Genomic DNA, 25,387 nt, shown 5'->3' on the forward strand with positions numbered 1-25,387 from the left:
CGTGTTGTCATTTTAGTGGCTATCGGTATGGAATTCTTGTTCGAGAGTACAGCCAAAACCTGCCTTAGCGACCACCTCCAATCAACGGCAACCCACATAAATGGGCCACTTTTCCCCGGAAGCAAACGAATTTCTCATACGGGCAACTCGATAAACTAGCTATATTTATATTCTAGTGTATATATTACCACCAAATGTATGTCCAATATAATAATCGAAAAAGTAACAGTGTTTTTTTTTCTTCAAAATTCATGCACTCTGAAAATTCGAATTAAAATGGTATTACATTTCAAGACAATCACTAATTACTGATCCGTTTCCAATAGTTAATACATAATTGGTGATAGATGAGGTATCTTAAACTACCACTAAAAAGCAAACGACGTTCAGCCGAAACCATCCCCAAAGATCACCTCAATATCTGGGCTATTTCTCCTTGAAAAGCCTTCTCTCACGACCACAACCAATGAGCGGCAACCTATATAAATGGAACATTTTTCTCTGTAACCAAACGAATTTCCCCTATAAAAAACTAGAAAAACAAGCCACATGTTGCTATGTCACTAACCATCGGAATGACAGCCATTATCATGAGTACATCCAAAACCTGCCATGATGGCCACCTTCATGAATTGATTTGTAACTCGAGCCAAACGAATTTCCCGTACGAGCAAATAGAAAAATCAGCCAGATGCTATCATTTTAGTGCATAATTTCCTACCACAGAATACATGTCTAAAACAAAAACTGAGATATTGCTAATTGTGCATTCAAACTCAGTCAGCAATATTCGAATGCATATGATGCTAAATTTTAAGCGAGTCTCAAATTACTAACTCATTTCCATTAGATAATGTGTAAATGGAAATGAACGAATTTCCCATTGAAGCAACTAAAAATCTCCCACATGCTGGCGTACCACTGGTCATCGGAATGGCAGTCATGTTCATGAATACAGCCGTAGCTTCCCTAACGACCACCTCCAATCAGCGTCCAACCCCATAAATGGAATGCTCTTACCTCGAACCGAATGAATTTCCCATACAAGCATTTACAAAAACTTGCCAGATGCTATCAAGCTCGAGCAAATTTTCTTAACAGAAAAATGAAAATCGAAATCGGGTTTGTTACCAATGGAAACTCAGTCAGCAACGTTCGAATGAAAATAATATTAAATTTCAACTCAATCCTCATTTACTAACTCATTTACATTATGCTATTATCGGTGATAAATGAGGTGTCTTTAATTTCCAATATTAAGCAAAGAAAAATGGAATGATTTTCCCTACAGTCAACAGAGGAGTTATTTCGGATAGAAAATTGTTACAAAGCACAATGTTGCAATCTAGGCATTAATAACTATTTTTTCGATCACATTTTGAAAATAATTTTATGCCTGGTTCTCAAAGAAATATACCACACTTGGTTTCAGAGGAGAATGCGTGAGTTATTTTTTAAAAAATATGGTTTTCAAACAAATACTAAGAAAATTACTTTAAATCATTTGACATTTTGAGTTATTTGGCCATCTAACATACAAATTTAAACCTTTCTGCCATGAGTAAAAATAATTATAAAACTTAAAATATGATCCCGTTGCACTGAATCCAATCCATACCATTTTGATAACAGCTGGGGGTCTTTTGAGGCCCTAGGATCCAGCTACAAAATATTAGACGGCACAGATACCTTCTTCTTGTAAAAATACGTACATGTACCAAAATTGATGGTAAACGGTGAAATGATGTCTACTATAATTAAGCAATCTTAAATCGGTGAAACAATTAATCCCTAAATGGGTGGGATTGGACCAAGGGCGGAGCCAGGATTTTTTTCTGGGGGCAGGGAAGGTATTACAGGCAAAGAATCATCTCATTTTTGAGATTAAAAGCAATATACAACATTTACTGTACGAAATAATCTCTTTATTTTCCTATTAAAGTTATTAATATGAAATTAAGTGATTGAGTCTCCGTAATACCAAAATAAACGTAATGATAGCCGTATAAAAAATGTTGCCTATGTGCCTAAGGTCTGGGGGTGACATGTGCCCCTGTGCCCCCCCCCCCCCTACATCCGCCTATATATTGCGCAATCGTATTGTTGATACTCGATCAAAGCTCTCGTTTAATTAAGCTCAAAGGTAAATCGTTTCAGACAATTATTTTCGCACATTTTCGTCCAAACTTAATTATTTAATGACCTTAATATTAAAGAGAATTAACTAAAATTTCGATTAGGCTGGGATACCTAAGAAAAATCGTTTCCATGGTAACTGCAAAGTGCATCCAAAAGAAAATGTTTGCGTTGCCTTAGCTCTGAAACTAATGATTTTCGTATTACTAATGTTTATAAACGAGAATGCTTAAAAATTGTCTCCCCTACCACATCCTGAATTATTGCAGATTCGTTTATACCGGGACTAGCCACGGTGACAACTTTACGGGAGTATCCGCAATGCACAAATTGTGCGAAAAATCCACAGAGAAAATAAATCATTCACCTTGACGAGGATTCGCACCCGGATCCTCTAATTTCCGGTCGAGTGCTTTTGCCAGTTAATCTGCCGAGGCATCGTTCTTCCCTATGGATATTTGTGGACACTACCGGACAAGACTGCTGAGTGTGGACTGCTGAGCATATGATGCCACAAGCCATGAATATTACAAAAGAGGATCCTTAATTCGGCCTCTATGTTGTCAACCACCACGGATTTAAAGGGGTTTACAAAAGTCGCCACTCGCGTCGCTGACGGACAAATTGATCCTAGTTTCACGGGGAAATAACGTATAATCAGCGGTTTAAGTCGACATTTACATACATGACGATTTGACCTGTCAAATGCATAAAAGATCAATGCTATTCCTCGATATTACTAACATTGTACTGCAAAATATTGGAAAATGGTAGATCACATTGCACTCATCACCGCGCCGCGGACATTTTTGAAAACAGATTGAAATGCGACCGTAGTGGAAACGGAAATCTGCCTTCTATGGGATGGCATTGGGCCTTCTCTATGCAGTGCCCTTCCCACAAGCAGTACAAATCGTGAGCCACAGCCGGCGAACAAGGCCCGGACTTGACAAGAGCGAACATAAAGAGGTGCCCGCTCTTGACCAGTTTTAACTATACCGGAACTAGCCACGGTGATAACTTTTACGGGAGTCAATCGCAATGCAAAAATTCTGCGAAAAAATGCAGGTTCCTCCTGAAACAATCCGTACATTGACCTGCAAGTATTAATTCTATAATCTAACGTGCACACCACGTTTTTCGTTTTTACTATCTGAAATATTCTTATAAAACTCATTCGAACTTTTTCAAGAATCATATTTGGAATGTTCAGTAAATTAAGGGGCCGTAGCCGTTATTTTCTCCGTTTCAATAAAACGTGGTTTATATAAAATATATTTTAATATTATAATATTATATTAGACTTCATAGTTTTGTTATAGAGGAATTTTGAAACAGGACTGGCCAAGCAGCAGTACTGCGACCTCTTCAGCAACCAGCCTTCGACCTTTAATTCCACAAAACACGCTTTAGTAGTGAAGTTTGAGAAATTCTAATCTAATCTAGAATCCTGTACTTTCTAAAGATTGTCGAGGAAGGGGCAAATCCGTAAATCATAATCATCCCGCTTCGTTGTGAGCTTGATTTCCAAAATACATAGCTGCCCTACCGTTGCCTGCAATCAATATTACTTCGGTCATAACAGTGGCATAACTAGTACTTAGCTTTGGGGAGAGGGATGTATCAGATGGAATTTCTCATTAAATAAGGCATTAAAATAAGAGATTTTCATTACTGTTGGTTGTATCGATAAATAATATTAAAGCATTAAAATAACTTTTTTTATAAAAAAACACGTTTTATGAAAGAGAAGAAACTAACGGCCTCAAGGCCCCTGAAATTAGGGAAGATTTCAAACGAGGTTAATGAGAAAGTTAAGAACGTTTCAGATATAAAAAACGAAAAATGTGGTTCTGAGTTATCCGGAAAATTTCAGCACTCTACCTAATCAGAAAGTGGTCGAACTTTGATTAGCAGTATTTTGCCCGGGAAGACAAATAGAAAAGCATGTATAACAAAGCGTGATAAAATATACCTTATTAGTTGTTAATAATCGAAATAAACTTTAATTTTAATGACTAATTAAGATCAAATTAAAACTAAAACGTTCAATTCCTGTCTTGGAAACAAGTAGAATTGCTGTCATACGAATATTTTTTAATTTTTTTCAGGGTATTGGGAGGGGGGTCTACCCCCTCATCTCCCTTGGTTTAACTTATTTGGCCGTTATTTTCTTTTTTATTCATCGCGATTTTTAATGAAAATATTTTTTATATTGTAATATTATTTTAGACATTTTAGAGAGGAATTGTGCAGTATTGCCGGTAAAACAGTAGTGCTGCGAACCCTGAATCAATCAGCTCTGCACAAATATCATACTAACCAGGAATTGTACCTTTAGTATTTGTCTATTTATAGATGTTTCTGTAAATAGTTGAAATAAATGAATTAGTCCTCCTATAATTGCAAATACGGCCCCTATCGATAGGACATAATGAAAGTGGGCTACCACATAATAAGTATCGTGCATAGCAATATCAACTGATGAATTTGCTTATACAACTCCTGTTAATCCTCCTACAGTGAATAGGAAGACAAATCCTAATGCTCATAATAAGGAAGGACTATAACTTAACTGACTACCATGTAGTGTGGCAAGTCAACTGAAAATCTTAATTCCTGTGGGAACAGCAAGTACTATTGTTGCTGAGGTAAAATACGCTCGTGTATCAACATCTATTCCTACAGTAAATATATGGTGAGCTCATACTACAAATCCTAGAATTCCAATTGCAATTATAGCATAAATTATTCCTAGTACTCCAAATGTTTCCTTTTTCCCTCTTTCTTGTGCAATAATATGTGAAATTATACCAAATCCTGGTAAAATTAAAATGTACACCTCAGGGTGTCCGAAAAAAAAGAATAAATGTAGATATAAAATAGGGTCTCCTCCTCCTGCTGGGTCGAAGAATGATGTATTAATATTACGATCTGTTAAGAGCATAGTAATAGCACCAGCTAATACCGGTAATGATAATAAAAGTAATACTAAAGGAAAAGGCATGTGAAATTAAAATTGCAAGTCTCTGGGAAGATTTTCAAGTCATTTGTTGGTCGGAAATAAGTTAATACCTCATTTAACTACTTTTTTATTCCTGAAATACGTAAATCTCTACCTTCCATTCATCGTTCACCCTCGTAAACGGCCGCTTTTCTTTTCCCAACTTCAATGCCCACTTACGACACGTTTCACTCTACTTTTCTCGGATTCCACCGCACGCCATTGGGCACTCGCGGTATGAGTAGGACCACTAAAATGGTCACGGCGCGCAGTGAAGTAGCCAGGAATTTCGTTTGGGGGGGAGGTCCAAAACTCAGGGAAAAATTTTTGAAAAGCAGGGTACCCCATGATAAAAACACAAATGGTAATTTCCACAATATTTAATGTAACACTCAACGACCGAATGTGGTTTCAAATCAAGTGTTAAGTGTAATCAAGTGTTGAATTAAATAGAGTGGAAATCACCATTTGTTTTTTTTTTCATGGAGATAGCGAACTTCTACAAAATCAATAAGCAGAGTACTAATTGTTAGAAGAGGGTTTTAAACTAATTTTAACACTTTTCATAATCGAAAAAACTTCATATGTTGAAGAAATATTTTGTAAAGTAATGATTTTTCAATATTTTTTTCTTTTATGAAGGAAAATAATTGTGTTTTTATATTTCGGGGGGAAGGTCCGGACCCCCAGACCCCCCTGGCTACGCCACTGATGGCGTATGATATTTAATTCAATTATTCTACCAATAAATAAAAGTTTGCATGGAGTATTTTAGAATTGTTATGGCGGTCTCACCTCCCTCCATGGATCTACAGCCTCAAATCATAATAAAGCCTACTCCCTCTCATTCTATCTAAAAATCCACACTTCTTCCTTCCTCTCCCTCGCTTACCCATGAACATTCAGCCCTCCAATATCGTTTTTCAGTATACCTACTGTATCAATACTCGCGCCAAACATACCTTCTGTCCCCTACAAATCTCATCTAGAAGCTGCCTAACCTCACCCACCATGCCCAGCACTTCGTCGTTCCTCCTCCTTTTCGCCCACTTTTCTTTCCCCATTCTTCTCCACATCCACATCCCGAATGCCTCCAGTCTTCTACAGTCCTCCCTCCTAATCGTACATGTTTCCGCACCGTAGAGAGATCAGACTCTTCACTAACATTTTCTGTAGACTCTTACATAAAGATCCAGTTATAAGCTCCCTCCTGTTAATGTACGGGCGTGTGAAAAAATCGGGGAAATACAATATCTGGTAGATGCATATGAAAGTTGTATGTATGTCTCAACATCAAATTTTTGGTGCTCACTCTCTATTTAAATGAGTATCACCAAGGTAAGACTGTATCCAAGCAGTATAGTCAACAGGGATTTTATATCTAGCACTGAATTTCATCGAGCATTAGCTTTGCTTAATTATTTTAAAAGTTTAGGTACCTTTATCATATTCTTAGCAGGGATTTGATCCCGGACAAGCCAAATAATATTTTCATGGCGTATTTAATTTTTGGTACTCAGAGATTCATTTTGAGCTGGATGCACAGCTGCCCCTCCCTTGCCTGCAACAATATTACTTCAACCATACCAGTGGCATAAGTAGGACCTTTGGAGAGGGGATGGATCGGATGGAATAACACACCACACCGATTAATAATGCATTGATGACATTTAGAATGATACATAGAATATGATTTGTTAAGGGTAGGAGAAGTGAGAAAATCTGACAGTTGAAGAACGTTTCCAGCATGATAGTTTTAGGTACCAATATTACAAGAGGGTTTTCAAGTCGGCATACGTGTGTTGTCATACACCGCGAATTCAAATGAGTTTAGAAAAGTCGCCACTCGTGTCGCTCACGGACAAAATGATCTGAGTTTCACGGGGAAATACGGTAAAATTAGGATTATTTACCGAAATTTATACACGTGATGATGAGACCTATCAAATTCATTACTTTTCATTGCTATTCCTCGCAATGACAAACATGACACCGTAAAATTGTGGAAAAAAGTGGATAGCATTAACTCATCTCCGCGCCGCGGACATTTTTGGAAACCGATTAAAATGCGACCAAAGTGGCAACAGAAATGAGCCTTCTATGGGATCGAACTGAGCCTCCTCCATGCAATAGGGTGGTCCAAAAAAACTCAAGCTACAAATTTCGTACAAGCACGCAAATTTCGACAAATTAGTTCAAGAAAAAAAAAATCGGGCGTCATCTTTCAATCCCCTCGAAATACCTAAAAAAAAATGACAAAAATGAAAATAATTGTTTTCTTCGTGGTAAAGAAAAATAAAATTTAGTGCATATTTTTTAACGTTATAGCAAAAATTATCACAAAGAGTATAGATTATTAATAACACACACATGGTTATAAACAGTTATTTCCAATCGCGCAAGATCATTAAAACGTGTAAATTTTGCATTTTAACTGATTTTTCAGAATTAATAATTACTGAAGGTAAATTTTAGTCAATAATATTTATGTTTTTAATTGTACAGCTCTTTTCCTGATTAGGTTATAATAATTTAATAATATTTAAATAACGCCGATTTTAATAATTTAAGTTCAAGATATTAAGGTTCTGTAAAGTTAGAACAGTTTAAGTATAAAGTTCATAGTATGCAGACCCCTTGTTCGTGTGATTCAGGCTTAATGAAAAGTGGGAGAGGTAGCATTCCGGCCTCTACGTCTCGGAGGCTAACGCATCGTACGCATTTTTGAAAACCGATTAAAATACGACGGAAGTGGCAACAGAAATCAGCTTTCTAACGCGATGGTATTGGGCCATGCATTCCCCTTGGTTTTAGGGCCGTGGAAGCGAGCGCTTGTTTTAAAGTGCCGGGGTCGGGCGATGGAGGCGAGTTAGGCGCTGACGGCATTTATCGATCGATTTGAAGGCATATCCCCTTCAAGTCGCTGTGCGGAGCGTTGACCCCGTCTCTTTCTCCTGTCTCTCTCTCTGCGATCGCCCTATCGAGCCCAAGGGCTTCCAGGGACACACACAACTACATACTAACGAGGATTCATTCGGATATCAAATAAAAAAAGTAAAGTGGTTCATTTGCATCCACGTGAACGGATGTTGTCCCCATATTTTTTTTTTTTTGCTGTCGCAACTATGGCGGCGCGTGTTGATTTTTAACGGTGACGTGAAAGGTTTGTTGTTAACAAAAATATTTTCATGCCAAATATGTGAATTCTCAATGCATTTCCTTCACAATTTTAAATATTATTATAGTAAATATTTTGAGAATAAAAGAATTGCTGTGAAGTCATCGCCGTGCTGCGGAAATTTTTGGGAACTGGTTAAAATCCACCCAAAGTTGCAACAAAAGTGAAGTTCCACCGGGAAGATATCGGGACGTCCTGGGGATCGGGTTGGTGTGGTTGCTAGTGTTGGCTTTCCACCCCGTGGGCTTGAGTTCAAATCCCAGCGGTGGCAGAGAATTTTTAGAGACTCCCCGATCCAATCTTGAATGTTGTGCGGAGGACATTTTAATTACAACACTGCGTCCTTCAGGTGAGACGTTAAGCCGTTGTCCCCTTGGCGCCTTTCTTCAAGAGCAGGCTAATGCCAACGCCGGGTTTCTCTCCATCCTTCCATTCTATACCCTTCCCTTGTGATGCAATTGACCCCAGCCGTTGGCCCCCTCTTTCAAATACCAAACCAGACCGGGGCGTATTCTCTGTAGTTCCCTTGCTTATATCTTTCATATATTCCAAAACTAATTACATTTAGAAAGACTAATGCAGTAGAGCATTCCCCAGTAGGCGTCTAGATATGTAGTCAGCCATCGCGCAATTTAATGATTTTACCGAAGTCGCCACCTGCGTCGCTGAGAAACCTATATTTACTATCCAAATTAAACCGAGAAATAACCTATAGCTAGTACTTACGGTTGTTCACTTGATACATTCTTCGGAATTAAGTGAATCTCATTTTTCCTTCTAGTTTTAACCAATGCAAATTCAGGCAAGAGCAATTTTCGGGTTCTGCGCATGCAACCAAGATTGAGCGGGAAAAATGCCTGATCGCGTGATCCGAGAGTGGTCTCATTGGCTGATACCGGAGCGTTTCTGTTCATGTTGCTTACTTCGATTGGTAACTTCATATGTAATAAATTAAACAATTTTATCACGTAGTAGTATCAGGATTTTATTAAAATATATTTAAAAATATTTGCTTTCGCTAGACATTCCGTGAAAGTTTAATCACTGTTTCCTAGTTGCTTTTGCATTAACTGAAGCGAATTATTATGCACTGTTTAGAGATTAAAATAAGAAAGATAGAAAATGCAACTACATCGGTTAGGAAAAGGAAAAAAATAATAATAAATTTAAAAAATTGGAAAAAAGCAAAGTAAAATAAATAACTTTGAATTTGAATTCAACACATAGTTGTTGTTTTTTGTTTGCAGTTTGTTACATTTAAGTTTCTTATTTCATACAAACAACATGATACTGACAACGGTACACATTCGCCATTTATTAATTGCATTTGTCAACTGGCTCGTTGGGGTGAGTTTTTGAAAAGGTGTCACTAATTATGTGACAACTTTTCGCTAAAGTGTGCATTTGCCATTAAATTCCCGAAGTTGGGGGTTGCAATGTCGGGCTCTGCTATTAGCTATGTGCTGTTTCTTTGAGCGCTTTTATTTTTATTTTCTATGGGGTTAAACGTCATGTGTCAAACTTTCTCATCGCCATTTCTCCGTCCTCAAATGAAACGTGCTTAACTTATGGTGGATCTAAATTATTTCCACGGATATTATAATTATGGATATTCCAGTCGGAGACTACAAGTGTTGTCAATTAGCGTGCATTTTGAATGCATTTTAAAAAGTCTCCACTGGTGACGCTGACAGCAGAACGATCCAAATTTCGTGGGATATAAGCTATAACTATGGAAGTTAGTTGAAATTAATATACGTGATGGTGTGACCTATGAAATTCGTAACTTTTCTTACTCTTGCTATTGCCTATACACAATTGCAAATATTAAGGATTAAACGATCGCTCTACACTAAACGCCACGCTGTGGATGTTTTTGAAAACCGATAAAAAGACCCCCAACATAGCACGATAAATCATTATTGCATCGAATGAACACGGGGCTCCCGGGGCCCCGGCGACCACGACAAATCATTATTGCATCGGATGAACTGGGGCCTCTCGGGGCCCCGACGGCTACCTAGGCAAAGGGCCCCAAGAGGCAAATCCCCACCACGAAAAGGAGTGAGGGGACAGATTTAGGTGAACATATATTCATGATAGAAAAACAGTGTATAGAAAAAAAATCAATTTAACATTCAAAGTTGCCGTCTAACGATGTAGCAGTTTCAATACGATGCAGAAACGAATATCTTTTTCGTTGCACTAGTTAAATTAAAAACATGAAACCATGGTTTTGTTTCATTAGAAGATAGTTTTTCAGTATGTAAAGAAATGTAAAGAAATAGGTTACCGTAAAAGTGAAAACCTCTTTGGAGCTACCCATCCCAACTGAACTTAACCTCAACCGAACCAACTCTGCCTTAATCGAAAGGGAACATGAACCAGCGCCTCCCGTTGGGCGTAAAAAAAACAGCGTATGGAAAAAAATCAATTTAAAATTCAAAGTTGAAGTCAAACGGGCGAATCCCCTCCACGAAAAAAGTGAGAAAATACATTTAGGGGAGTATGTTTTCACGAAAAAAATAATTTAAATAAAAAAATCGATTTAAAATTCAAAGTAGCAGTCTTTTCATTTCTTCGGACGTCATCCATAATTTTATTTCACAGAAGAAAAATAAAAGAGCGGCGGTTGGCGTCACGGTCTCGGTTTCTCGTTTCAAAGTTTTAAAGCGATCAAGCTATGGAGATAAAATATGCAAACTAAACCGAAAAAGAGAGCGATATGGAGCTCCTATCCTCGATGTATCGTGATTGTTACAATGCCGTAGCGTTGAGCGTTGAAAAATTCTTGTGAACTTCGTACGTAAACGAAAATCGTAGGTCATTTGTTTTCAACACAATGCAGAATATAATTTCTTTTTCGTCACACAAGTTAAATCAAAAATGTTAAAACATGGTTTCGTTTCACTAGAACATAGGTTTTCACAAAAAAAGTAAAAAATTATATTACCGTAAAAAAATCTCTTTGGAGCTTCCCATCCCACTCTGCCTCAACCGAAGGGGAATATGAACCAGCGGTTCCCATTTGTCGTAAGCTCAAATTTCTAGATGAATTAACCCATTACCTAGGGTATAGTCCTTAAACAAGCCCGGGTACTCTAACGAGAACTCTGCTCATGGCTATTTCCACTGCACATCGTACAGTCACTTTGAGCGCTCTTATTTATATTTACTCTGAGATTAAAATTAATGCGTCAAACTTTCTCATCGCTCTTTTCCATGCACTCTTCTATAGTAAAGTACTTCACCGATGATGGATCTAATAGATTTCCATGGAATTTATTTAGACCCACCATAACATATATCAGTGGCGTAGCTATGGGGAGGGGGATGAGGGGATAGATCCTCCCCCCCCCAAAAGCCTCAGAGAAATAAAAGAAATATTTAAAACTATTGACTAGTTTTGACCTATAATAACTGCATCTGCTTAAAGTTCATTTTTTAATGCCAAAATGGTGTAAATTTTTTTTCCTGCCATGACATTTTTCACAAATTTAATCAGATTTTACCTGAGGGGGGGGGGGAGGGGTCGCCACCCCAGGCCACCCCATCCCCCAAGGCATATTCTTAGTTACGCCACTGACATATACGATATTACAATTATGGATTCTCTATTCGGTCGCCTACGGCAACAGACTTAGTAAAAGCGAGTCGCAATATTCCTGAAAGCTATAAATGAAATTCTCAAGCGACAGGATAAATTATACATAGGCAAACGACTTAGATTTTCACATTAATCGTGCAACAAATTAATCGTGTCTTTTGATGTCGGTAATTAGCAATATTAGTTTCCGAGGGAAATATTACGAATTTTCGCGATAAAAAGTGAAAACAACAAGAGTACCAGTTCCCGCAGCATAGCATAGATAACGTAGACAAATCTGCAACAAAGCCGAAATTTGATTGCAAAATTTATGTTTCTAAAAGTGTTTTAACGAATTGTATTTACTTTCTCTACTTTTCCGGGGAAATGAAGTTTGCGATAATCTGGCATGACACGGTTACGTATAAGTCGAATTAACGAGATCGAAGTCAATACTTTTTTCGTCGCGCTGTACTCGATATTTTTCTTTCGCAATATCTTCAACAGGACGAAATGAAATAAAATTGGATTACCAACCGCAGGTGACCTTGAAAATAATAATTTCAATAATGTGAAGACACAGAAGCATTTTCAACTGTCTATAACTTACAGTAACTAATTAATAGCCAGTCACAATAGTCCAGAAACCCATAAATGAAACAGTAAAGCGAGAGGATAAATTATACTAAGGCAAACTACCTGAATTTTTACCCCAGACAAATCGTGCCTTTTTCTGTCAAGATTTAGTAACCTTATTTTCTGAGGGAATGAAACGAATTTTCATGATAAAAATTTAAAACTTCGAGAGTAGCGGTTCCCGCAGTATTACATAGAAAATGTGGCAAACATTTACTGTTTTCTTTCATAGAAAAATATTATTAAAATTAGAGCTGAGAGTTTTAAACTTTTAAATCATTTATTCCATGATAATTAAGCTCTGACTATACTTAAGAGGGCTACTATTCTGCAACCATAACAAAGGGGTAGCTATTTCAATTATCATTTAATCGATTTTGAGTTAGCTTGGATCCGTCGAGGACACGAATTGTTAGAAGAACAAAAGTTTGCTTTTTTTTTTTTTCGCTTCCTTCCAGATTATTTCAAAATTTACCGATGAAGAAGGCAAGGGTGTTTTGCAAAAATCAAAATTATTTTCTTGCGCGTTTTAGAGTATTCCTGGCATCCATGTTCAATTTTGCTGTAAAAGATGTAAATATAAATAATCTAAAACATAAAAAATCATGTAATATGTACATTGGCTAAAAAGCGTAGATAAAAATCAATATGAATCATTTCTGTAAATAAATTTTCGGTGACTGAAGCCAAAGAAGAAATTACGAAAATTTTACCGCGACTATCGGGAGAAAGTGGTATTCCGCCAAAGATGCGAAAAGGCACCATTACCTTTTTTTAAATAATGTATTTTTCAGAGCATCAATATTGAAGATCAAAAGATTTTTTACTCCTCAATTTGGCCTTGAATAGGATACCTAAACAAAAGCGTGGGTTAGTTCAAGATGTGGAATGTAAATGGAATGCAATGGAATTGTAAAAAAGAGGCGAAGTGCTGCTCCCTCCGCAAAATCCTTAATTACATCACCATAGACCTCGGGGTATCTACGGTGTGAATATTACGCAGAGGAAAATAACTTTCCTTGGCAAGGATACGAAACAGGATCCTCAAACACTGCGCCAGATACTCTACCCATCTCCTTCCTTCTCTACTGGGAAGAAATCAAAAGTACTACACGAAAAAAATTCTATTAAAACTAATTTTGACTGAGTTACCCGCGGATTATTTTCACTTTGAGTTAACTTGCTCGTGAACTTCTTCAAATCCCGGGTGAAACTTTTCGACACCTCCACATAGAAATCCTGGAAGTTCTAAGAGGCCCAGGGACAGGAGCAGGTCGCCCACCATCTTGAATGAGTGATATTCCCAAACCTATGACCACTTTACCGCTTTAAAGAAAAACTGGCAATCAATTTACTTTAAGCACCTATCGGAAAATTAGCTTCACGGATTGGGGCCGAGAAAAAGATATATCTTTTTTTTCGCGATCAAATGAAAAGTGAAAATTTTCCAGCCTGCGAAAACGCGACGGCTAAGTAGGAATGATGGGAAAAGCCCGTGTGACGTCTGTGTGGTTCCGGTTGCCGCCGTGTGAGGCCACCTTGGTGCGAGGCTATGAGCGCCGATACGATGCAGGATGCTAGCAGGTAGCAGAGTACCCAGCTAGCATGTAGCGCTTGGATTAAATAAGGATTAGCAATACCCTTTCAAACGAAGGAAACTTTTTGATCATAGGCAATTTTAATAAGTAGTTATTAAGAGATGTATCCCTGAGCTCTGTGCCACGTACATGCATTGATAATCTCAGACGATGTAAAACTCCTGACTACTCGTATCGCATCTAGGTCCCTGTGACGTCACGTGGAGTGGCATCGCATGGGCACCACTCTGGCCTTTTTCGAATGAGGTTATAATTGACCATCAACATTCGTCTAAACTGGGATTTCTAAAACCAAATCATTTGTATATTATGAATACACTAATGGTGGGTAACGAATCTCAATCAATGCCATTTCCTTTGATGAAGGAAACTACCCTATTTTTTGGTCTATTTCTTAGTTTACATCTCAATTCCATATTTTATCCATGTTACTTCTATCGCGAGATGTCTTCTCCCATTACTCACTGTTTGAACTAAAATAACACAGGTTAAAAGCGCGTAAAAAATTACTGCGCCACTATGGGTTCCCTTAATAAGTTTCATGCTGATTTTCCCGTCAATCAGAAATCGACCATACCCCTTCCTGTAACATTTCGCTCAATGAACACTGTGACAGGGTTAACAAAACCATGAATAAAGGGGCAGCATGGAGAAAGCCTCTACAGAACGGACTGGGGCTTCTCGTTTGAATTTCCCTCGCAGATGATGATGATGGATACTGAACGTGACTCTTCCAGGATATCCCCTTCTTAAGCGTGAAAAATATCCCTGAGATTTCCAGATTTTTCTGGCATATGAATTTGTTTCCCACGGTGTTATCCAGTGCTAAACCTAAGCATTTTTGGGGTGCATAGGAGGTCGGGTAGAACTACCTTCCTTGGGGTAGAATTTCTAACCACAGGAAAGTAATGTTGTTAAGTCATTTTAAAGCTTTGCGTATCATCTTTGAGATGATAGAAACTTGTCTCGCGAACACGCGAATATCAAAAATAGGTAAGGTTCAATGAACCGCGTACATATTCAGTAAAACTTCGGCTCACATTATGACAAATGTGGACGAGAAAGAACTCAGGCATTATCATATGTATTGAGTACATTATCATATTAAGTACAGAAACAGATCTGATAACTACTTTCGAAACATGAGCTGTTAGTATATGAATTGGTGAAGTATATGAAGTGAGTTTTTCTATAACATAAAGTTATCTTAATTGAAAGTTTTTGGAAAAGTGAATTATTTTTTGCTTTGCTCTGGGTTCGTCGCGGGAATCCGACGAATTTCGACAGTTCGCCGAATGTTTTGTGCTACAACAGCCGATTTTTTCAGGACATTCGCCGAATTCCCTGAGTTTTTCCATTAGACCGAATTTTCTGGAATATTCCGAGTTTTCACGGTTTTGACGCTAAGCGAACACCCTGGTCTTTCCGCCCTGGGGGATCGGGTTGGTGTGGTAGCTAAGTGTTGAATTTTGACGACATATAGGTTTGTAGTCTTTCCTAGTATTTATAGGTTCCTAGGTTCTAGTCTTTCCTATAATTCAACACCATAGCTCTTTTTTAAATAATATAATATTTTGTTTTGTAAAATTTATAAATATCTTATAGGCTACATTTAGATTTTTACGTCGAATTTGTGTGAAATGGCAGGAATCTTTCATATTTGGCTATAGTAACTGCACTTTTACTAAAATGCTATGAAGAAAACAAGTACAAAATGGTGCCATCATGTTGAATATTGTCGTTATTGAAGTTATATGATAAAATGTATTGCATTCAACTTTTATCCCTGCACTCACGTAACAAACGAGTTTTTTTTCTTCCCACCAACAGCTGTGCGTGTTAACTCTGTTACCCCACCATTAAAAATTGAAGTTTAAAAAAAAATTAATGTAAAAACACCATTCGTCGCGTAAATAACGACAAAGTGGTTGAGATCAAAAACCTACAAAAAATATCAAATTGACAAAATTTAAAAAAATTCTACAACATTAACATGATTTGGGGCAATGAGTTACCCCGTACTGTTATATCAATATATCAAAGGGACAAAATAAATTTTTTTTTAAAAGTTTGCCACATTAACATAATTTGGGGTAAATTAGTTACCCCGCACAGCCACGGAAGGGTCAAACACTGTTTTCCTTTGTATTTGCAGGTGAGCACCACCGGCCAGTATGGTTCGTTCGCTCTTCTCTTCGACGGTTTCCTGACGCAGCTGGGACAAGAGACGACCGGAGCCACGCTCATCATGAACGCCTTCACGGCGGCGTTCAACTTCACGGGTAAGCTTTCAACTTCACGGCTGGGCAAACGGACAGTTTTCAATATGGTGTATTGACAGAGAACACTTTATTGATGACCAAATATTATTTTTGAGTGAACAATTTGGAGTATCGTGGAACAAAATATCGTTTCAACCAGCCTTAAGGCATTGAAAATATACCGTCGCAATTCAAATGTAACGGGAAAAAATCACTGCTGGGCAATCAAACATCGAACAAAAGCTGCTTATTACGATACAGGATTTCCACTGAATAGTACCAGACTTGACTTACGAAAAAAGTCCGTGGATGCGTGCCGTCCACGGACGTTTTGCGATAGTCAATTTTTAATGTACAGACTGTCCCACAGGTCGTGTGTCATTTTTGACCTCTAATTTTAGTAACTTCGCATCGAGTAATATTCATGAAAATTGGCATACATATGGGCAAAGGTCGTAAATTTTGTTGAGTACAAGCAAAATTTTACAATTTTGACCTTTTGACCTCACAATGTGGGTCCAAACAAAAAATTTGAATTTGCCTTATGGAGTTTCAATGTTAAAAAATCGAGATAGAAAAAAGTTTGAATTTCATTGACCTAGACTTCAATTCTTAGGTTTTCGGATACGAGAAAATCGAAAATAACACTTTTATTTATAAAAGATCAACCGTTGACCCAGTAAGGTCACAGTAAATGTCATAAGGTCGGCAAAAAGAAAAGCATACCAACATAGGTGTCAATCCATGGGTTATAAAGGGTACCAAGTCATTGGTATAGTCCTAATACCCGTATTATCCACTAATTGACCTCCAAGGTTAATACGGAGGTCAAAGGTCATAGAGGTAAACGTCCGGCCATCGTGACAATCAACGTGTCGAACCGTAGGTATAATGCTTGAATCACATGATTATTTATCCCATCCCTTCCGAGGGCCAGCTTCAGCGATCGCTCAAATGATGGCGGAAAAAATGACAGTTACACGCAATGGTTATCCGCGATGGCTCGAGGGATGGAAATCCCATCCTTTTTAGCGCATTTTCTCATGCATGGGAAAAAAGGCGCAATTGTATCCGGTTTGCCTGTTTATGTATATCTGTCCTCAATTTCACGTCAATTCACAGTAAACCATGCAATGTAACATGATTTCAATGGTGGTTTTAGGTTCGGTATGGAATGCTATTTAAAAAAAATATGATGATGCCCAAGTCTCGAATCCACGACCTTAGGCTGACGCCTTGTTTTATTCTTGCCACTCTCAATACCGTTTCTTAAAGGTTCACCCATTAAATATTTTTGCCCTGGATCCCAAGGGTTTGCCGCATGTTCGATTCCATGTCCCCACCAAACCATTGAAAGCAATGGTGACGGAGAATAAGCTAGAGATTAACTTGCATTCTTTCATCCGAGTGCCGTGAATTTAATGAAATGGTAGCTAGTGTTTTGTCTTCATACTCGATGGTCCCGAGTTGAAGTCACGACGGTGGTGGAGGATTTTCATAGTCTGCTCAATCCTTGCTTGAGTGGAGGCACTTCAAGTGCAGTTCTTCGTCCGTCGGATAGGACGCCAAGCCGTGGTCTACGTTGGCGTTTTCCGTTAGGAGTAGGCAAATGTCAATGCTGGGTTTCTGTTTTTTCCAGTGACTCAAGGGTGCACGAATCGAAATTTGTTGATTTTGTAAAAATAAATGCTTGAGACGAAAAATTCAAAAATAAAAATGAAACATAAACTGTTAGTAATTTTTTTTACTACGACTTTTTTCTTTTTTTCCACTCGTTTTTTAAATTGCCATTCGTTAAAATATTTTGGAACACAACTTGTTGTAGTAGCGCATCCTTTATTTACGTGAGCGTAGTTCCTACAGTTCCCCAATGTAGATATATAAATGAAGATGTAAGGCCGCCAAGCTGCGGACGATGAGAGGCCGGATCGGGAAAAAAACTTGCTGATCCCTTCCCACGCGGCGCAAATGATAATATCTGTAGGTAGTCTCGTCTAAATGCCGTGCCATTGTATCAAAATAAACAATGGGAATTTGCAGACCCGGCGCAGTGCGTATTCGGGTCCAAGTGACGACCTACGGCAAGCGGCCCGCACTTGCGCCCCTTTCGAGTCACGGCCTTGACGAACCGGTTCCCGAATGTTGTCGCCTCTGGACAAATGACGCACCCGTTTTGACGCCGGGATGTCGAGCACCCGGACAACGAGGCGAAACCGCTCTCCAGCGATTCCGAAGCCCACGTAACACTGAACTACTCAATAACAATGGGTTGATGCATTAGCCTCCGAGACGTAGAGGCAGGAACGCTACCTCTCCCACTTTTACTTAAGCGTAAATCACACGAACAAGGGGTCTGCATACTTATACTTAAACTGTTCTAACTTAATAGAATCTTAATAACTTCAACATAACTTTATTAAAATTGGGGTTATTTAAATATTAGTAAATTATTATCACATAATCAGGAAATGAGCTGTACAATTAAAAATATAAATAATATTGACTAAAATTTACCTTCGGTAATTATTACACAACTCTGAAAAATCAGTTAAAAATGCAAAATTTATACATTTTATTTTTTTCCGATTCCTTAGAGAGATAGCTAGCCTTTTTTTAATACAAATTTATGCCGGATCAATTATGAAATGTACACCAACGAGGTCTGAAAGATTGAATTTCCCGTGGTCTCGGCGACGCCTATCGCATTTTGGTTGGTTTTGAGGGAGTCACATGCCCTCAGCCCTTAGCGACCCCCTATCCCCCGAAAAAAAACTTGGGCCTGCCTCTCAGGCGCTAAGATATTAGGAATGAACTCTGGAAATCTCTGGGGCATAATTTAGCGAAACGTACCAATCTAGCAAGAAAATGAGATTTACTGTGCGCGTTATGTAGAGTATAATTGCGTATTTATCAGTAATAGTAGAAAATTCCACTGGCACGTGCAAATTGACCTTTGGGCAATTGCCAATGCGACAGCCTACGTTCCAATGGCAATGTTTTGGTCGAAGTGGGCGAGGTGTATCCTATTCCTGCCACACTTAGCTCTATTGTTTAATGCTCGGATGGAGTGGTGTTATCTCCAGCATATTCCAACCTCTCCTTGCTTCTATAAAGCCTGAATCACACGATCATATCAAGACTGATAGCTCCAGGCCCCCTTCTTAGGGCGATGGATAACCATAGCCAGAGGGGGAGCAGGGGGAGGAGTAACGGAATGATTCAGAATCAGTTGCATTAATTTAAATGAGTGTTTTAAATTATTGTAATAAATGTTTACTAAAGACGGCGCTAAGTATCCTGTAAAATGAGACATGATTGAAACCAAGCTGAAATTCGTCAGTTTCGGAACAGGAGGGCGCCAAAGATTTCTAGGCTGGATGGCGTACCGGAATACGTACCGGTGTCCCCCCGACCCAGCAGGAGCCTGGCGCTAGGGATACCTAGGTTTTCAGGGACCAAAGAAATGATCGCTCGACCCATCTCTTTTCTGAATCACACGGTCATTCCCACCGTCCCTTTTTCCATCGCTAATTCCATCGCTAATTCCATCACTTTCCGTATTTTATTCTGTCAATCAATTCAAAGCCAAGTGAGACGTTACAGTCGCTGTTTGCGACCGTGCGCACTGATTGGCTGAAGGACGGTTCCAGCGATGGTTTCAGCGACGGGAATAAGGACGGACCGAGGGATGGAAAAAGGGATGGTATTTCCATCCCTCGAGCCATCGCGGAAAGAGATCGCGTGAAGCTGTCAATTTTTCCGCCATCATAAAGGTGCGTTTATACTGTGTAACATGTTATATAAACATGTTATATGTAACAAGTTACTTGTAACATTTGTTTTATAGCAAGAGTCCAGCGGAGCCTAAAATGCACAAATAACATGTTATAGATTCACCCGTCAACTGGCTATCGGCCGAGATGGAGTTGGAGAACCTGACCCGGTGAAATTCTCGAACATCCTTCCACGAAAATTGTTTTTTTTTACCAACAACGGCTTCAAAACCCCGCTATTTATTTTGAAACATCCGGAACTATAATTAGAGCTGTTGAGGAAATTCATATTTGCGATTACATAATCTGCCAATTTTATAACTTTTCAATGCTATGCCGCCTGTGAATATGCTCCATTGTAAATGTTGAGACAAAGAATACCTCTCCACATACCGTCACACAGCGGCCTGCGGCGGATGTATCGATGTTTAACTCTCGATATCAGCGGTCGAAACAGCATGACGAGTAATGATACGTGAAAATCGCACATGCGATAAATTCGATATTGATGCGATACACGTTAATATATGCGACACAGGCGCATTGACTGGACTTTTATGATATTTAAAACGGCAAATTTGCCTTTTCGATGGCAAAATTCGTAAATTTAGCGCCGAGTCTGCCCCTCGCTGCGCCACTGGAAGTTGGGCCTTACTGCTTCATACATGGTTACATGTATTTCCATCGACAGCTACTAGGGATTTTGAGAGAGAGTCCTGGTAGCTTCTGCGAAGTTAAGAAAATATTTCTTGCCATCTGGCTAGAATATAATGAGTTTGGTAATGCTGCACTCCACGCTATCTGGACAGAGAGGGTTTACAGAGTGTGTTTTCAGCCAGTACAATCTAGTTGTGACTGACAGACGCAACCGGTTGAAGGAAGAAAGTTTTGAAACTTGTTCAATGTTGATGTTCAACTAGTGTAAATGATATTCAAGCAACTAGTATCATTTTTAATTATTTACATTAAGTCTAAATCCTTATTTTATTATTGTTAAATTCCTTAATAATTTATTTAAACTATTCCGTATTTTGTTCAAATAACTGTGATTCATCACACTTTGTCGTCACTACAAGTGTTACGCTATGAGAATGAAGAAAAAAAATAGATACTAAAAATGCTAAAACTGTAATTGAAAGTGCTATAAAATTAAAATGAAAGTGCCATTTTCACTTATATCTACTCATGAGCTGGGTGAGTGTGTTGCTAGTAGTCTAGGGCAATCTCATCATGACTCCACATGATATGTATGATCGCTCTGAAGTTTTGCCGGAGCAACGCATCCACCATTTACGTGATCTGAGTTCTAGCAGTTCCCGTGTATAAATGAAGATGTACGACCGCCACGCTCCGGGCAATAGAAAGCCTGATCAGGGAAGCGTGCTGACCCGGCTTTTATCACCATCAAGGGAACTACATAGAGGAGGCGCCAACCAGTTCGTGTCATAGAAACTTGATTTATGTTGTCACATAGAGCGCTTCATTATCGGTTCGAAAAAAGACTACAGCGTGACAATTGAGTGCGGAGGTAATCTTTTGTCTCAATATACACAATAGAGTATTTGCACTACCAAGGAATAGCATTGAAAATTATGGACATGGCAGATTATATAATAGCATATCGATGGCTAAGTTCTAACAACACGTTTCTCAAAAATAGCAACTTTTCGGGAGAGCAAAAAAAGAATTGAATTTTTTTATACTCGTCCACTGAAATTAAACACCAAAGTTCACAAAACTGAAAAAGAAGCATTCATTTGCAAACAAAGAATTGTTTTTTGTTTGTATTTTATTTTTTTAATGTTATAACACTTTTTTTAAGATGCCTGTCTCAAATTGGCCGAATTTGAGATAAGCGTTGTTAGAACTTAGCCATCGATATATGAATTTCGGTCAACAGCCATAATTTTAGTGCCGGATGTTATAATACAAAATGAATAGCGGGTACAAAACTATATGAATAGTATATGGAATAGTTTATATAGAATATAATAAACAATGAATTGTTTTAGCGCTCTATAATATTTAATACACTAAACTTATAATTATGAATCGTGCAGAAAATCAAAGGTCAGCTCAAATATTATAGTTTTGCATTAAAGCCAATAAGTGTTCTATGTGAGCACCCGCGTGTCACCTCTCTCTCACTTTTTCCTCCGATAATCTTCCCTCAACACGCTCTGAAGAAACTTAGCTTCATGTGGGCAGTGACACAAGTATCTTCTAAATATGTTCACCACGATAGGTCTGAAGTGACTCCCGAATATTCTACTTCATTCTCGTTTTACCTTCGTGTCAAATTTTATCAGTCGTAATCTATTAAACAATTACTACGGAAAATGGCTGAACAATATGGAATGTATAATTCATATTGGACCGAGAAGAAACACTTTGTAAATTTAACAGGATGATTTACACGACGAAGCTTCTATGGCTTCGTCAACACAGTAGGTCAGTAACAGTTATTTAAATAACTATGAACCTTGCAAAGTTTTTATTTCTTTATTTCCAGTAGTTTTTTTTCAAAATCCGACTGAAATTTCCAACAGTTTTACATTTTTTGCGGCATTGGTTAATAATATTTGATTTTGATAAAATTTCGGATTGGAGACCATATTATAAGTCCACAACTTTCCCTCACAGGGCCAATTTAATCCTGAAATATGTCATTTTTCGGTTCAATATAGTAATCTTGTATTTTTATAGGCTCACGATGCTGTTTGATAGCATGCTTAACTAGTAGAACCGTAATTTAGCATTAAGCATCTGGAGTAATAAAGTTTAGCCAAAAATTTGTCCAAGTGCATACATGCGGAGAAAGGTAATCCAAGTGGCAATTAGAGTTGTAAGGAAAATATTCCTGAAACAGTTTTTGCAAGCTATTTTAAAACTTGCTTCGTCTGTCTCATCGATGTAATATTTAATTTCATTTTTAACCCACTTTCCATCGTGGGATCGGCTTGAAATTTTGTTTACTTGCTTGCTCCTGATGACAATACAATATTCAAAATTAATCAGACATTTGAAAATGGTCTATATTGTGCTCTAATAAATCAACGAAATTTCCGAATTGAATAATAGTTTTAAAATTTCTCAATAGGTTGCGTTAGTTATAATTTTTGGCAGAAATATCTTTAGCAGCTCTGGCTTAATAGATTACATGATTCACCACTAAAAAGTATACAAATGTAAAATAAAAAAGTTTTAAAAAACAGCTTCTGTTTTTGGCGTTGTAAATTAATTAGACGCTTTGATTTTAATCAATAAAATAAACAGTGAAATAGATTGATTCAAATAGTAACATTTGTTGGTAACCTTTTCAATTTTACCATAAATTGCGGGGGTAATAGATCGCCGGTTGAATTCTATGGGAATACCGAGATAACTCCACCAAAATAAAAGCCATTACTGTGGGAACATCAGATAGCACTCCGAAGAGAGGTATTTCATACGACCAAGGCATCGCGGAAGGTTATGATCCACGCAACCCCTAAAACAACTGCCTTAATCCTTCCCTAACTTAAGTTGACCTTTTGGATTTCCTATCTTCAAATTTATATTCAAATTCCCGTTGACATTTTCCTTCCGACGACCAGCCCAAGTTAAGTAAGTCTTTCTTTCTCCTCTTCGCAGGTTTGGTGACCAACCACATGCTGACCCGGATGTCGTACCGCAAGGTGGCGCTCCTGGGCGGCGCCCTCTTCACCACCGGCATCCTGCTGACGACGTTCGCGCGGACCATGGCTCACGCCCTCGTCACATACAGCGTCCTGGCCGGTGCGGAGCTGGGGACGGTGGTGCCTGGGTTAGAGGCTATAGCGCGCAGCTAGCACTCACTTTTTAAGAGAGGGCGTGTGACGTAAAGCACGAGTCGATGAGCACCAAAAGAAATTCATGATGGTCGCTCGCGTTTCATTCAGATTTGATTGATTGAGTAGACTTTCTCCAACAAAAAAATCTATCTTGCGAAGATAACTATATGAAATTATATTAAAAATTGATCGTACGCGTCCATTTTTATTAAATCTACTGGTACAACTAGTTACAATTCGTGAGGGTCATCTTCAGATATTGACTTCGGGTGATATCAGAGTAAACATATGTAATACAGACCTCACTGTTACATGATGATGGGAGCAATAACGACTTAATAAATTTCAACTGTGTGTTTATTTAGTCACGTCGGCTTAGACACTTACTATTGTTGGATTATTAAATTAATTCGAATATTTTATTTGAATTAAGAAAGAAACATAGTGAATGAGAGTGATTTAAATAGCAAAAGTTGTTTGTAATACATACCATATCTCAATTAACGTAAATAGAAGTCTTGAGTGGAGTTATTAAGTTGAAAAACTCCATGGTTTATGGGTCCCGAAAACCAATTAGAACAAAAAGAAGAGTAATCAAGAAAAACTCAATACCGGTGTCAAACTAAAGAGTAAAACGAGAAAGTTTATTTCCAACACTTATCAAGATTTCACTAATCCTTTTTCATTATCAAGATTAAAACTCCCTTGTACCCATATTGTACACTTTTCTTAAACAAGAAGATTAATTTAAAAAAAAATCAATAACGGTGTCAAACTAAAGAGTAAAACAAGAAAGTTTATTTCCAACACTTATCAATATTTCATTAATTTTATTCATTATCAAGGTTAACACTCCCGTGTACCCATATTGTACTCTCTTAAATGACAAATTAAGTGTCGAAACAGCTTAGTTTAGCCCTGCTAGTTTTATCTTTCTTCCTGAGGCACGGGCGAGAAGCGTGGTGGGAATTTTATTCAAAAGTAGTCACTATAAATACAAATCTATTTTTCTTACATATCTCTATACGATTTTTTTCATTGATTACGTTAAACTGATTAATAATAATATTTTTTGCACTTACTGAAATATAAATGTTTTTATTTCAATGTCATCAGGTTGAGCAAAACCCTTATAAAAGTCTATATAGGGTGGAGGAAAATTATGCCGCGAAATTTTTAACTTTAATACCTAATGCTAAAAGGAACCACAATGCAAATGATGTTCAGGTCGAAAACGCACCATTTTAGAACTACAGAAACTTTTATCCAGGCGCTCCGGTTGGCCGCGAGTTTGCCCTGTTGCCGGATGCCTTGAATACATCGTGATCTCCGGAAGTCAAAGCATTCAAAGTCACGAGTTGTCCAGAGCATCCGGCAACAGTGCAAACTCGCGGCCAATCGGA

General features: G+C 38.1%; 1 protein-coding gene across 1 annotated transcript in view; it reads left to right on the top strand.

The window, feature by feature from the left end:
* Positions 1–25,387, top strand: part of LOC124162531 (monocarboxylate transporter 5-like) — a 146,612-nt gene that overhangs the window by 87,707 nt on the left and 33,518 nt on the right. Inside the window, exons 3-4 of the mRNA XM_046539100.1 lie at positions 16,294–16,420; positions 23,806–23,949. Of these exons, the coding sequence (XP_046395056.1) occupies positions 16,294–16,420; positions 23,806–23,949 (271 nt within the window). The remainder of the gene's footprint in view (positions 1–16,293; positions 16,421–23,805; positions 23,950–25,387) is intronic.

Source organism: Ischnura elegans, chromosome 7, assembly GCF_921293095.1.
Source record: "Ischnura elegans chromosome 7, ioIscEleg1.1, whole genome shotgun sequence".
NCBI classification, from domain to species: Eukaryota; Metazoa; Arthropoda; class Insecta; order Odonata; family Coenagrionidae; genus Ischnura; species Ischnura elegans.